The sequence below is a fragment of the Wolffia australiana genome, chromosome 7 (genome assembly GCF_029677425.1).
Source record: "Wolffia australiana isolate 7733 chromosome 7, ASM2967742v1".
Lineage (NCBI taxonomy): Eukaryota > Viridiplantae > Streptophyta > Magnoliopsida > Alismatales > Araceae > Wolffia > Wolffia australiana.
The window spans coordinates 10,586,394-10,601,776 of record NC_135841.1 but is presented as its reverse complement, the minus strand read 5'-3'; the positions used below and the strand labels follow the sequence as shown (position 1 = coordinate 10,601,776).

At 38.5% G+C, this 15,383-nt stretch overlaps 1 protein-coding gene across 1 annotated transcript; it reads left to right on the top strand.

Moving 5' to 3' along the window:
- The first annotated feature begins 4,048 nt into the window (after nucleotides 1–4,048).
- LOC144705501 (glycosyltransferase family protein) lies at nucleotides 4,049–15,183 on the top strand. Its single transcript, XM_078578209.1, has 11 exons — nucleotides 4,049–4,231; nucleotides 12,690–12,766; nucleotides 13,192–13,267; nucleotides 13,365–13,437; nucleotides 13,551–13,602; nucleotides 13,676–13,737; nucleotides 14,015–14,078; nucleotides 14,215–14,272; nucleotides 14,354–14,440; nucleotides 14,537–14,630; nucleotides 14,781–15,183. Exons 1-11 carry the CDS (start codon nucleotides 4,140–4,142, stop codon nucleotides 14,871–14,873), a joined length of 828 nt encoding a protein of 275 aa, XP_078434335.1. The 5' UTR covers nucleotides 4,049–4,139; the 3' UTR covers nucleotides 14,874–15,183.
- The last annotated feature ends 200 nt before the right edge of the window (nucleotides 15,184–15,383 follow it).

Sequence of the window (15,383 nt, the reverse complement as noted above, 5' to 3'; positions counted from 1 at the left end):
AATAAGGGGTCGATCCCCAAAGAGGCAGAAATTTAATTTCAGAATTTTTCTCAAGCTTGCAATGAAGTGAATTTATTAGATATAAAATTTCTGAGATTTCTATGGATATTTAGTCAATTTATATAAATTCCTATGATATAAATTGAATTAGAAATACAAATAAAAACACTAAAAATATTTTAGAATAATTTTCATAATTTTAATTAACACTAGAAATAGGAAATAAATATTTTTTTTAAGTTTTTTTGAATTTAATTAACACGAAAAAACACTAGAAATATTAAAAACGAGAGTTAATTTTTTTTTGGAATTTTTGTAGATGTTAAAAATAATGAATATTGATTATATTAATTTAAGGGATTTTTTATGATTTTTTTGGAATTTTTAAATATATAAACAAGAATAATACCTTTTTTGGCTATCGCCTACGTGCGGCGGGCACGTAGCGATGGGGAGTGACGGCGGCGACGACGATGGACCGGATGAGCCGGCGGTCCTTGTGTGGCTCGTATAGGGCTGGCCTTAGTGGGTCAGACCACTAAGGTTCATACCAATTAGGCTAAGTCAAGACTTAGCCAAATGGGCTAAGCCCTATTGGGCTTGACCCAATATGGTCAGGACTTAGTCAATTCGACCAAGTCCTCCACTCTCCACTTTTTTTGCCCTAAATAATAGAATTCAAACATGATTTTTTTTTTGAAATTTGAAAATAATAACTAAGTATGATCTAGATAGAGACTGGAATGGATTTTAGAGAGAGAAATAAATGGTTTTAGAGAGAGAAAATGACTAAAATGAAGAGATAGAGAGAAAATGAAGAGAGAGCGTAGAGGAAGTTTGAGATGGAATTTGAAAGCGAAAATGAAGGATACTTTTTTATGAAATTTTTAGAGGATGAGCTAGGGATATGTATGAATATATAGAGAGAGAATGAAACATTTCTAGAGAGAGAAAATAGGGGAAATTGAATGTTTAGAGTGAGAAAATGATAGATTTTAAGGGTAATGGATGGATGATGATGTGAAAATGGAAACCTAGGTTCCTAAAGCCTCAATGCAAGTCTGTTGAGACCCCAATGCTTCCTATCAAGTCTGTATCCTTATATTTTTCTAGGATCAGGCGTTTTGAAATGCAAACAAGAGATGAGATTGAATGAAAACTTCAATAAACTTACATTAAGCAAGTTGAACAACCTAGATTCTGAAATATGCCTTGTCTTGATGGCCAGCCACTTGCTAGAGCACATCCAGAATGAGGGGAAATGAGGGAGGAAAAGAGTATTTATACATTTTAAGAATTACTAAAATACCCCTTTGGGCATTTTCTATTCCCTTTTCTTGCCATTTTGCCTCTTTTTCTCCATTGGTTGAGAGATTTGCCTTGTAATTTCTAGTTTGTTTCTTTTGTAAGGTGTTTGAAGGCCTTGAAATCTGAGAAGAAAAATAAATAAAGTTCTTAGTATGAGAAATATCTCACCGCTCAATCATCCTTCAGAAGATCCGATATGAGATTTTATCTACTCATATAAAGCGGCCCAATGTGACACTAGCTTTGGGCCAAGGCAACTCAAAGCCCAGTCATCATTTCTCTTTAATTTCTTAAGATCGCAAAACACGAGTTGCGATCCATTTCTTTGTTTGTCAGCTCAACATGACACGGTGCTGAAAGAAATGAAATACAGATTATCCCAAATTGACAATCTTCATTATTGAGATAAAGATTTCAGTTTCGATTGGAATATGAATCAATTAAATGAAATGCTTTCCCTCTATTGCGCATGCACGAGTGATGACTTTGTGAACATTGGGCCTCGTAAATGTGGGCCTTTGTTGGCTTCTTGGCAAGCCTTCGAAACCTTGTTGTGGAGCTCCGTGTGTGGCAGCATTTTCTGGTTTCAGGCTAGCTTGAGTGCTTCGCGCTCACTCACTTGCGGCTAGCTTGAATGCTGCCAGCGTCTTGCTCAATTGCTTCTTTTTAAAAACACCTTTTCATTACATTTTTTATTGAATTTTTGCCCCTCCAAAAATGTAAAAATATCCACTTGTGTGATAATGAATTTCATTGAAGATACTAATTTTGAAACATGTTCTACAAAAGAATGTATGGCCTTCAATTAGGTATAAATTTTGTTAAAAAGGGTGATTTTAAGCTTACTAAAAAATAAATGTATGAAATGGGAATTCATACTGAAATAGAGGAAATATCAATAAAATGATGCATGGAATAACTCTAAGATGAATATATTTTCATGACTCAAAATCAGTTCATCAGTGCACCACCAAGATACATGCATAAAAAGTCCATCTGTAATGAGTTTTGCATGATATGCATTGGACTCTACCATAGCTGACGTGGAAGAAATTGAAGAACATGGAAGACCCAACACTCGAACTCATTTGCTTGAGAGTTTCCATCACGAGTAGGACAATCTGCAACTTCATCATGACATCTCCTAGGAATACTAAGTGTGTGTTCTCTTGTTGTCATTGGAAATAAATAGCACCCATCCCTTTAAGTTATATTCATTGCTATCATCTAGCTCGACCATCCTCCCCATATCACCTGCTTCAACTTCTAAAGCCATGTCATAAGGAATGTATATCTAAACCATGAGGTTTCAGGATGCGAGGGACACAAGACATGTGATGTTTGATGGTAAACAGTGGGTTTACACTCTTTATCTTCTATGCAATAAATGCTAAAATCTTCTTGTTTGTTGACACATTATCTGCCACAAAGAGATAAACCTTCCAAAAAAAATGATAATGACTAATTTGTACCTTTATGTGAGAATCCCCAGCAGTGTTTCAAATGAAATGGACCTTGGAATGCAGGCCAAACTCTTCTATAATATAGACAATGAGTACACGCTAACCAACACTCACTATATGTCATCTCATAACCTCTTCACCTCCTCCTTCTTGTCACTATGCATAAGTATTGTACGCTGATTAGTGACCTTTGCATGAGGATCCGGATCTACCTGTGTTGCATTGCACCACAACGCCTTGAATGTTGTGTTCTCGACGGTAGTACAAGGAGAAGCAGTTTTGCAAACAAACTCACAATGACGTATTTTGTCTCATTTGCGGTATGGCAATTCAAATATCTACACTATAATGAACCACTATGTGATTCACCTCCCATAGCTTGACTGATTGTCATCTTATGAACATCAATAAAACCCTTAGTTCATCATGGTTTCTAGGATAACTAGCCTCGAAATTTATCCAAAAGACATTAGACATCATGTCCACTTACTGTGTGATTGAATTATTCTTGTTACATCAGTTCTTCTCCCAACACATGAAGACTGCCTGGTATCTGTCACTGAGTGGTCTGTAGTCTACGACGGTAGACCTGCTTGACTGGTTGTGGCTTTAGCCCTCGTCGGACATTTTGTTGGTCGCTTCCTCATGTAGAGTGGGCACCATTCTAGACATGCATTGGAATACTCCTAGCTGTAGTGATACTTTTGATTTTCATTGGAAGTTGATCAGAGTTATAGGCAAAATTATTACTTAGAAGATCAGCTAAATTAAATTCAAACTTTGTAAGAAATTTAAAAATTAGAATATAAAAATAAATTATCAATTAAGAAATAATTAAGGAAACATAAATATCCTTCATGATAAATTAACACCCGATGGAAAAGTAACTACATTAGGAGGAAAATGACTAGATTAGGAGGAAAAGTTAAATTTACAAAAGTAACTACATTAGGAGGAAAATGAAATTGGATTAAATGTAAGTACCATTACTTCATGGTGTCGAGTAGCTCTGCACTCAAATAAGTGGGAAACAACCTTATTAAATATATAATTACTTATTATTATAGTTGGGACCGATATCAGTTTTAGATACTGGGTCTGTGATAACCAGTATGGGATTTCCACAGATTCTTGCAATATCTAACGTATTATTTTCTACATATTTAAAATACATTTCTATTTAACTACAATAATGAACAGAAGTAAATTTTAACTATGAAATGTGATTTTATAAATGCTGTTTTGTTAAGATGAGAAACTCAAATTTCAGACTTCTCTCCCTGTCAGGATTGGCGGGTCGTTTCGGATACTTGTTATTTAGTTTCAGGCTGACTTGGGAAAGAATTTGGGAAGATCGGGACGGGAGTGATGTTAAGCGAAGGTGTACGATTGATGACACCATGCTTGATCTTGGGCGTTTTAATTCTCGCGTTTCTGCCGCACCCAACGCAGGGAATTCGGTAATCTCTTACGATCGGAGTTATTTTTAGCGTGAAATTATTAATTAGTATTTCTGATCTACAGATTTCTTTTTGGGTTTATGATGAAACGGCATTTTGTGGACTATCGCATTGTAGGTTGCAATTTCTGAGACGTCGTCCTCATCGATGGTTATAAGTTGTTCAAGTATTGAAAAGTATCCGATAACATCAGAGGCGAAAAAGGAAACCCATAAATATTTTCAGCTTCGTCTTATGATCTTTTTAAAAAGTTTCTTTCATCGCCCCAATATCCGATACCTGATTTTTAGGGTCTGTCTTCTGCGGCAGATTCCTGAAATTTTTGTCCTGTTGTATCTGATTTTTTCGAACTTAATGCTACCTTTAAGACAGAAGGGAATGAATAATTTCTCTTCTAAAATATCACCATAGTTGGGTACTTAATCTACTCATTTAGGATTGTTCGAGTCGTTAAGGACATATAATTGAAAATGGGATAAAAAGATGAGTATCGGGGAAGAGAAGGGAGATAAGAGAGTGGTAACGATAGAATGGATTGAGCCATTTCAGATAGAAGATGAACCGATAGAGAAGCAGGAAACTTCGCCGTCCTTTGGGTCAGACTAAGATAAACGTAAAGCGACACTGATTTTGAATTAGTGATTTCTTCCATTTATGGTAGACGCAAACCTAACCAAAGTTAAAGAAAATACTATAAAACTACAATGCTCCCAGTGAATTCATATAAATTGGTATATCTCTTGAAATGGCCTCTATTAACTAACCCGTTTTGTGTTTCACTTTCAATATTTTGCTTATAATAATCGTGAACGTTATCTTTGCTCTCTTTTGAACATTACCTATGTTAACTTCATCGCTTTCTTTTGAATCAACAACCTGGACTAACAATCTTCATCTTATTCATTCTATGGTTTAGAGGTCTAACTGATGTTGGCTGCGTCAACAAATATGGAAACGTATGAGAGATTTGAGAGAAAGATGAAGAAAACTCGCTTATGATGGGAAGCCAGTTTGATCGTTTAGGATAAAATGTGTCATTGATTCAAGCTTATTCGCAATAACTTAACATCTGACAAGTGCACAGAATTATCTTCTCATCCATATCTCTGGAAGAAAAGATGTATGAAACTTGGTGATATGTTTACTCATTCAGAGACAATATATTCCACGTGAAACTTTAAGAGATGACAGTACTGAAGTCAGAATTTCAAGAGAACTAGTCCACCTCATGTCTGCAGACATGCTGCAGGGTATCTTAAAGCTTTGGAAATTAGTTGTCTTAATCTTTAAGTTCGATGTTGTGATTCTTTAATTATTAATTTGGACTGAAGAACATTTCCTTTTTGGAGACTGCTTTGATTTCCAACGTTGTCAGGGATACTGTTCATAATAGCTGGTATTTTCAAATCTCTTCGTGCATTCTTAGCAGCGAAATAATAAGGGATATTTATAGAGTACCATCCAGAAGTTAGAGAATGTATTGATCAACACATATGAAAGAGTTTAACCCTGTGAATAAATCAAAATTTTTGTAAGTTAACCTATTGGGCCTAGGTATGTTTCATTCTCGGTAAATAGTTTGATATAGTTGTAAGCGTTGTGATATCATCAGTAAGGACTGTCGCTTCTTTCCATTTTCATTTGATCAAAGAACAGTACATGCATACCTGTTTCCGACAGAAAGGCGAAGTCAACAACCTCTCAAACTCCTCTTTAACAGGCAGAAAGATGAACTAAGAAGTGGCAAAGTTCCAAATTGTTTTAGGAGTAAACAACAAGAATATTCCTTTTTCAGAAAAAGGCTAAGCAGGAATTTCTGAAAGCTCAGGCAACAAAAGGTGTATTCACTTTTCTTAAAAAAAAAGGTGTATTTTCTGCAAAAGTGAACTGAGTTAACTTCAAATAATGAGGCCTACAGCAGAATATTCATGCAGCAGGCTTAGTTTTATCCTTGAATTCCTTACTTCTTCGCATAGTCTGGGTTATTGTTTTTATGGTGCTGTAAAGGCACTGCCATAACTGTGCTGTGTACCCTCTGCCCAGTTCACTTTTTTGTGTGCCTATTCTAAGCGCTAGCTTATTTCTTGAACATATCACAGTTTATTTGCTTCCCACTTCATGATCTTCTTATGTACATCGGTATTCTCCTGTAGACTATGGTTATTATTTTATGTCTTCATTAATCAGAAAGCCTCTAGTCACCATTCAGAAGTTCGATATATTATGCTGTTCTAAGGTGCAATGGATCGCATGCGTATGATAAGGACTTGTACAATGATACGGAATTGGACTCCTAAGGAGTAAATTTTATACTATGTTTCCTGTTATCACAAAGGGCCTATACTGCATGTAGGGTTCAACTGCATATTGAATGTAGGCTGTGTAATCACTCCTGAATTGAATGTAGGGTTCGGCACACATCCCAGACAGGATGAACAGGATGTGGCGGGACGGATGGTGAGTGGTGATGGGACAGAGTGTGACGGGTAGTTTGTCACATCTCTCATTCCATCACACATCCCTAACTTTTAGAAAAATCTGTTACAGTATGTCGCATGTCACATGCAGTGACACCATGTCATCTGGACAGTGTCACTGACCATCACCCAGAGGCACATTAACAAATAAAAATACCTTTTGTTTTAAGCTTTAATTTAGGCCTTCCCGTCTGAGCCACCCTTCCATTGTGGCAACCTCATGTGCCTCTCTCTCTCAGCCACTCACTCTCTCTTAGTCTATCGCTCTCTCTTTGTCACTCGCTTTCTTTCTTGCTCTCTCTCAGTCTCTCGATTTCCCTCTTGCTGTCTCTGTATCCCACGGTCTCTCGCTTTCGCTTTCGCTCTTGCTCTCTCTCTCTCTCTGTCTCTTGCTTCCTCTCTTGCTGTCTCTGTATCCCACGGTCTCTCGCTTTCGCTTTCGCTCTTGCTCTCTCTCTCTCTCTGTCTCTTGCTTCCTCTCTTGCTGTCTCTGTATCCCTCAGTCTCTCGCGTTCTCTCGTTCTCTCTCTCTGACTCTCACTTTCACTCTTGGTTTCTCTCTTGCTCTCTCTCTCTGTCTCTCTCTCTTGTTTTCTCTCATGCACCCTCTCTCTCAATCTCTCACTCGCATTCTCTCTCTGTCTTATTTTCTCTCTCTGTGTCTCTCTTTCAGTCTCTAGCATCTCACTCTCTCTGTCCACCGTAAACCTCTAGCTACAGCCACATCAGCTAGAGCTGTTGCTGCTACCTGTGAACATGTGAAGACAGATTCGTGGCGGGAGAGAGAGAGAGAGAGAGAGAGAGAGAGAGAGAGAGAGAGAGAGAGAGAGAGAGAGAGAGAGAGAGAGAGAGAGAGAGAGAGAGAGAGAGAGAGAGAGAGGACAGAGAGAGAGGGAGGGAGGAAGGTGAGTAAGAGAGAGTTTTTTTCCCTTTTTTTTATGTTATCCCTACTAGACGAGATGTCTATACAGGATACCCATCTGATCCCCCTCATCATCAGTCACATCATCTGCATACATGCAGCTCTTCATGTTTTCTGTCACCGTGCTGCCCAGACCTGTCTTCGATTACATTTTTGCCTTCCGTCAAGCTTCTTGTGATGTGACAGAAGACAGTTGTCAAACCCTAATTGAATGTATTTTTCCCTCACATCATTTGTGACATTTAATTACCGGTAATTATTTATTTGATGTCATTTTGAATTCGCAGTAATATGTCTTTATTTTTGGGTAGAGTATGTCTGGTAACGTAATCAGTTATCCTTTATTGAATGTCATTTTGTATTAATTTCCATTCATTCTATACAGAGTGTCTTATTAAATGTCATTTCCTATTCATAGTGATGTGGGGGGGCATACCTTGTATGGTTCCTCTGGATATGAGGGGGTTTGTGTTGTTTGTTGACTTTGTTTTAACATGTTGTGGATATACCTCCTGAGATCTAAGACAAAAAATTTCACAAATAAATGTGCAATGTTGTGAGTTGATCACTAATAAGCATGGGAATCTGTTATAGCATCAACTATAGCAATAAGTTCAACACGTCGTTACCGATTCAACTGAGAAATAGTTGATCGGTGTAGAACAGGGAAAATAGAGAAAGAGAAGATAACGCAATGGAGATCCAATCAAGGTCTTCCCTCCTGGTCGTTGGGGATGTTCCTTCTGACTGCTCCAGCTCCCGCTCCCGCAATTTGGGAATTCTTGAGAAAGGGACTTTGTAACTGCCTCCTTCCCCTGCGGTCTTATTTATAGTCGCACTTGGCGAATTCAAATTACATGTGCTGTGTCACTTCCCATCCTCTGGAAGTGTCGTCTTCTGTACGCCTTGCTGAAATACTTATCAATACTCCCCGCTTTGAGCTGAAGCTTTTCCTCAAGCTTTAAATGTTGAAAACTTTGTTCGATGTTGATAGCGTCTTCCCAAGTCGCGTCCTAGGCTGGAAGACCCTGCCATTTGATTAATAGAGATAATCCAGCAGCTAGTGTGATTTTTGAGGTCAGGACGGCTTCGGGAGTGACCTGCCATTCATAATCGTCAGTCAGGAATGATGGAATGGGGGATGCTTGAATGTTTGGTCCTAATGCAAGTTTCAATTTAGAGACATGAAACACTCGGTGGACTGTGCTTGATGGTGGAAGAGTGAGTTGATAGGTGACTGGACCGATCTTCTTTGTGATTTTATATGGTCTAAAATACTTGGGGTGGAGTTTTTCATTGGGGTACCTTGCCAGTGTTTTCATTCGATACGGTCGGATCTTGAGGTAAACAAAATCCCCTTCATTGAAATGGACATCTCTTCGATGTTTGTCAGCCTGAGCCGTCATCTGATTTTGTGCTTTTGTTAGGTGGGTTTTGAGTTTTTGAAGGACGAGATATCTTTCAGTGAGCAATTGATCGACAGAATTGACTGGGGAAGCCAGTGAACCATATCGCAATAGGGAAGGTGGTTCTCTACCATACACTGCCTTAAATGGGGACAGACCAATGGAAGTGTTGAACGAGGTATTGTAGCTGTATTCCGCCCAAGGGAGAAATTTCACCCAACGTTTAGGATGCTCAGCTGTGAATCAACGTAAATAACATTCTAGGCCACAGTTGGTAACTTCTGTCTGGCCATCTGTCTCAGGGTGACATGAAGAACTCAACAATTATTTGGTGCCTTGGAGTTTGTGAAGCGCTTTCCAGAATTGGCTGATAAAGAGGCGCCCTCTGTCAGAAACTATAGAATATGGTGTGCCATGTAATCGAATAATTTCTTTGGTAAAGAGATGAGCAATCACTTCTGCCGAAAATGGGTGTTTGACTGGAATATAATGACTATATTTACTGAGTCTATCAATGACGACTAAAATGGAATCATACAAATCAGACTTTGGCAAACCTTCAGTGAAATCCATACTGATGTCTTCCCAGATCAGATTAGGAATAGGCAAAGGTTGAAGTAAACTAGCAGGTGAGAGATGTGATGATTTATGTCGTTGACAGGTGTCGCATTTGTCTACATATTCCTTGATATCTCTTTTCATACCTGTCCAGAAAATTTGCTGAGAGATTCTTTTGTAGGCCTTATGAAATATGCCATGACCGTCCACTTTGGCGTCATGAAATCCATATAAAATATTGGGGATCAATGATGATTTCAGTGAGAGAACAATGCGTTCCTTATAGCACAAGAGTCCATGATGAATAGAATATGATGAGTGCGTGGAAGGATCTTCGGAGAAATCATTTTTAATCTGGGAGAGTTTATCATGGGCAGTAATTTCACGATCAATGGTAGTGCGGTCACGCTAGTGACTAAAAACAACTGCACTTACAGTTTCCGCTGAATCTTCCCATTGATTGAGAAAGGGCGCCAGCTACAATATTCTTCTTTCCTGGCTTGAATTGAATTTCAAAGTCCAGACCCATTAATTTGATCATCCAACGATGATACTGTAAGGGAATTTCTTTTTAATCATTCAAAAATATGGGGCTAAATTGATCTGTAAAAATGAAAATTTTCTGAAATATTAGATAGTGTTTCCATTTGTTGACTGCATTAACAACTGCCAGGAATTCTCTTTCATACACTGATGTAAAAAGAGAGGTCGAAGAGAGCACCTGACTAAAAAATGTAATAGGCTTGGACTGCTGTAATAAAACTGTCCTGATACCTCTACCGGAAGCATCAGTCTCAATGCCAAAAGGTAATGAAAAATTTTGTAGAGCCAGAATGGGTGTGGAAGTTAAAGCAGTTTTAAACTTTGTGAAGGAATGCTCAGCTGCGTCAGACCATTTGAAAGAAATTTTCATAAGTGGACCCATCAGTGGTTGTGCTAGTGCTGCATATTGTGGCGCAAATCTTCGATAGTAACCTGCAGAGACAAACTGGGGCATGTGGATGAACAGGTGGAAGAACTTAAAGAAGAAGCTTGCCATGCTGACAGAAGGAACTCTGGTGTACAGACAACAACCCCTGAATGAGAATCTCTACCAGACAGAGTTGAGAATAATAAATTGTCCTAGATGACCTTACCGGATGTGATGAAGGAGATCAAGAGCTTGAAGACGTTTTTCCCCAATATCAAGATTTTGAGGAAAACTCGGATTTTTTCAGGATTTGCATGGCACAGTTTTTGGTAAAGGGAGAGTGAGGCGCTGAAGAAGTCACCTCAGGTATTCTCTGAGTCACTATGTTTCTTATAATTTTCTTGGCCCAGAGAACAGAATTTCTGTGACTTGGCCCAGAGCCCACGCTTTTTGAAAGCATGTAAAAAAAATATTTGTCTTCAAGAATGTGATGGGGGCACTTGGTGATAGTGTGAGGAAAAAGGTTGTGGACAGGGAAGTGGAGTCATTGGAGAGAAACCACGTGTAGGAACAAGTATTGACTGCCACCGGCTAAGAGATTGGTTGAATGTTCATGTGTTTGTACCCCAGGGTAACAGGAAATTGGTTCCTTTGAAAGATACAAAGCAAGACTCGTTACCAAATATTATGCCCAGTCATATGATATTTGATTATTTTAGACAGTCAATCCAGTTTCTAAATTCCAAAAAGTGAGAATATGGATTGCTTAGGTGGCAAAAGTGGGCAGGGATATACATCAGTTTGGTCTAAAGAATGCTTTTTTCCATGGTGACTTAAAGGAAGATACTTACTTTATTTTCCATCTCTCTTTGTATTTCTTTTTCTCATTCTTCCCCATTTTAACGATTCTCTCTCCAGCACAAATATATAGCCCTAATTGCCTTTCAAACTCGATGATTTATTCCTTCTTATTCTCTCTATTCCATTGCGCTTGCTTCCCTGCTCTGGCTCATCTCTCCTCACTGCCTCCAACATGGCACCCAAGCCGCTGCTATGGTCTCTCGTCATGATGGAAGATAACTGATCTTTCTCTTTCTCATTGTAATTTGTGGTTCACTGCAACTTGTGGCAAAACTAGGGATGGCCAGCGTTCGTACATTGCAATAACCACCTTGCTGTATCGACTGCTTCCTCTGCATCTCCTTGTTGCAGTCTGACATTACAGTATCTTCACTTGTGGGAGCTTCTTAATTACCTGCATCTGTACATCGTGATTTGGGGAGATCACAATATGTATTCTCTTCTCGTTTCCCTTTTTGTCTTCGTGTAGTGTTTTTTTGACACTGACTGTTGCAGTGAAGACTTTATGTCTCTTGATGCTGTAGTCTTAAGATTCCTTGGTGCGATCAGAATCTTGCCCATCTGTTTCCCTCATTTTTTCCCATGTGGAAGCAGTCTTTCTGGCTGTTGCCTCCTCTGAAACAGCCTGTCTTCTCTGGATCTGTGGAAGTTATTAGGAACATTCGCTGCTGGTTGTTGAATCTTCTCCACGATGGGAGTTATATCTACTGATGGTTGCTATCTCGAGGAGTTGACGTCAACATTGACTGTTCTTCCTGCCACTACTGGAATTATCCTTCCTGTTTCTGTCAGAAATCATTAATTAGAATATAGCTCCATTTGATTCACCTTTATTCTGTGATATTAATCAAGTACTGGATGCAATTTCTAATGCATATGTTGAATCTCCTTCCACACCGGTTTGAGATCTTAGTCTAAGGGTTTTGATGAAGTGAAGAATAGAACAAGAGTAGGATGAAGGTGGGGCGATGGGGTGGATTCCCCCTGTCTCCCTAGAATTGGGCTCTGCCAAACTTGAAGTCTTCATTAAGTAATGGCTGTCATGTCGTCAACAAGTAAACTAACCAAACCATCGGTTACAAAAAAACCCAAATATGAGAAACTTATGACAAACCTCTTAAAACCTAGGGGTGCAGAATAGAGAGTTTCAGTGATTGCGTCATTGAGTAGTCTTTGGATTCGATTTGTACAGTGTGCAATTGGTTGATCAGTTATGTTGGATCCTATTGGTAACATTTATATGCGTAATGGAAAGGATTCAGGCACAGATCTGGAGATATTTTCAATTACTGATTGTATCTTATCCATTCTTGTATATTTTCAGGAATAATATTGGCCTAATGTTGAAAAAACCTTGTCGGACTACTGTACCAGGACGCTATCTTCTTGCTGATGACCAAGGTAATATTTTTGTCCCTCTACAGCAGAACATCAATAACAATTTGGACAACAAATATGCAATGGTTATTAAGCTTTTATTTTATACCATGTATTTGACAGAGTTTCCTTGTACGAGGTTTATTTCTATGAAATCCACATAGTCACAGTTGGTGTATCCTTCTTTTTCCGTTCGGCTAGACTTGTGCTTCACGAAAACTATTTCAGCAGCGACAAATGGAATGCATTTTGTATATTGTGTGATCATGAAATTACTTCATAACCATATAACTTCTGATTATGATTTAATTAAGTGTTCGGAGTAAGTTATATTAGCATTGTTTCAATATGATATTTTTTTCCTCTTGATGACTGCTTATGCCCATTATTTTGAAGAAACGTTGTGATGTTTGGTTTGTAGGTATCCAATTTAGTTCATTTTGATGCAGGCTATGTTTGCACAGCTTTGTCCTTTGAGGCAGAGACACATTGTTGCCCCAAAAATGTGGAAAAGTTTTCTTGTCAGTAAGTTTAAATTTTCACAAACTTCTATTTCGTAGTTTTCATTTGTTGTACTTTTGCAACTAACTTTGGGATTAAAAAATTTTCTATATCTGAGCAGGGGATGCAAAATGTTTTCCAATTGCTGCAATTCGTACGAATACTGTGTATCTTGCTGCCTTAGTCCTCATAGGGTAAACCTTGGAACGTTCTTTGCTTTTAACTTTCTTTGTTCGAAGTTGTAGTGTATAGAATGAATTTTAACCTTATCGTGTTAGGTTTATACCTTGTCCTTCCTGTTTTGCAGACACCAGAGGAGTTGGTTTTGAAAATTAGGATTGCGAAGCCAATAACTGCGGGTAATTTTCTTACATTGTGTAGAAAACTCTGACCACCCGAATGCAATTGATTTTTTAAAGGTACTTCTGACAGGTTACTATGAAAGCGTTTTTGACTTTTGTGCTGGAAGATGTCGTCATAGCTCCTTAAGCGTGGTAAGGTTTGTCATTTGACCTTTTTCAACAACATGAGAATTTCTGTTGTAAAAAATATTCAATGGCAAATCCAAAAAACAAAACTTAGAAGGTCTGAGTTGGCTTCATCATGTAGAGCCCGTTTGTGTTTTTTATTACTTATCCTCATCAGTGAAAGTTGTGATTTCAAGGTTTAAGCTTATGTTCGAGCGACTACCCTAATGCTAATTTCCTTTTTTTTTTTCAATTTTTTGTTGTTTAAGATCGAAGTTGTGTATTCATCTTTCATGTTTTATAGGTTCATGAAAATGCTTATGCCAGCGATTTTCATCACTGCTTTTCTCTCTCGCCAAACAATTCTGGTGAGCAAGTCCTCTATCTAGTCTCTCCCCCCTTCATTAGCTGGTCTTTTGCACAAATCTTGTATAACCTCCGCATCATCTTTTTTAATTTTGCTAAAATATTGACTTATAACTTGCATGGTTCATTTTTCTGAAGCCCTCCCAGAGGAATTACTTGGAGCAGGGCTAAGTGGCATCAATATCGTTGTAGGAAGGTGTGAACTATTTCTGCTCTCATACAGAAGATTTAAATATTCTTTAAATTTTCTATTAGTAAACCATAGATTTTTGCCCAGTCGAGGGGAGAATTGCAACTCTGTCTGTGGATCAAAGGGGCAGTCTTGCGTCCCCAACAGGCTCTCTGTGTTAAACAAGTGTGATTTGTAAGTTTCTTGGTGGCCTTTATAATATATTTAGTTTTTATCACGTTACAAAAGAGCATATTACATATGATGGCTGTCGCCCTTTCTGGGTTTTAGCCTTCAGAGACACATGAGCTGCAAGAGCGGATGCCTCTCTAGCATGGGAGCAGACCAGCCGGCGGAGGTTGTTGACGACGCGCCTGTTGACTCTGTATGATTTCTCCTTGAACCCACTCCAACTGCTAACAACGGCAGCTTTACTTGCATCATCAACGGAATTTATATTGTTAAGCCTAGTAATCTTTGTTGAGGAATGAGTTCATTACTTGTTTTTTGTCTCTCAATTTTTTGTTCCCGTCAGAATCCTGGTGCCTGCTTATTCACACGGCAAGAGTCTATGCTATCGTGTGGGGGTGCACATCAGCACACAAGGAGATTGTGCCCATGCGCTTGAATTGAACTTATGGTTGACACGCATTTGATTGCAGCCCACCTGAAAGTCTGATTCTCTGGATCAGGATGACGTCATGCCACTTCCCCGGCTCAGAGTCCGTTGCATGCAGATCCTGGTGGCTATCAGCCGATGTCTGGTTGATTTTGTTCTCAAGAATCTTAGGCGTTCTCAAGATTCCTTGATGACAGTTTTAAAATACGTATGGGGCTGAGCTTTTAGGTGGCAGTTCTTTGTTGTTTATATGCTTCAACGTAAAGTGTTTTCCTTTACTGAAATATTGATGTGTCCAAAAAAAAGGGGTTTGATTAGATTGGCAAACGACCATTAGGCGTCTGGTGTTTATGACATTTCATTTGATAATATTTAGCATTAGTTGTGGTACTGTGGAACCCATTAACGCACGAATCTTCCAAACAATAAGAACATGCCCAAGTATTTTGATGAATGTTCAAAAAGGATTATGCAAAGTTGACTCTTGGTCTGTGATGAATCCAAATTGATGCATGAAAT

Coding starts and splice junctions, on each gene's coding strand:
- LOC144705501 (XM_078578209.1), top strand. CDS start 4,140: ATGTTAAGCGAAGGTGTACGATTGATGACACCATGCTTGATCTTGGGC. Junction 4,232..12,689: donor CACCCAACGCAGGGAATTCG/GTAATCTCTTAC, acceptor GTATATTTTCAG/GAATAATATTGGCCTAATGT. Junction 13,268..13,364: donor GTGGAAAAGTTTTCTTGTCA/GTAAGTTTAAAT, acceptor ATATCTGAGCAG/GGGATGCAAAATGTTTTCCA.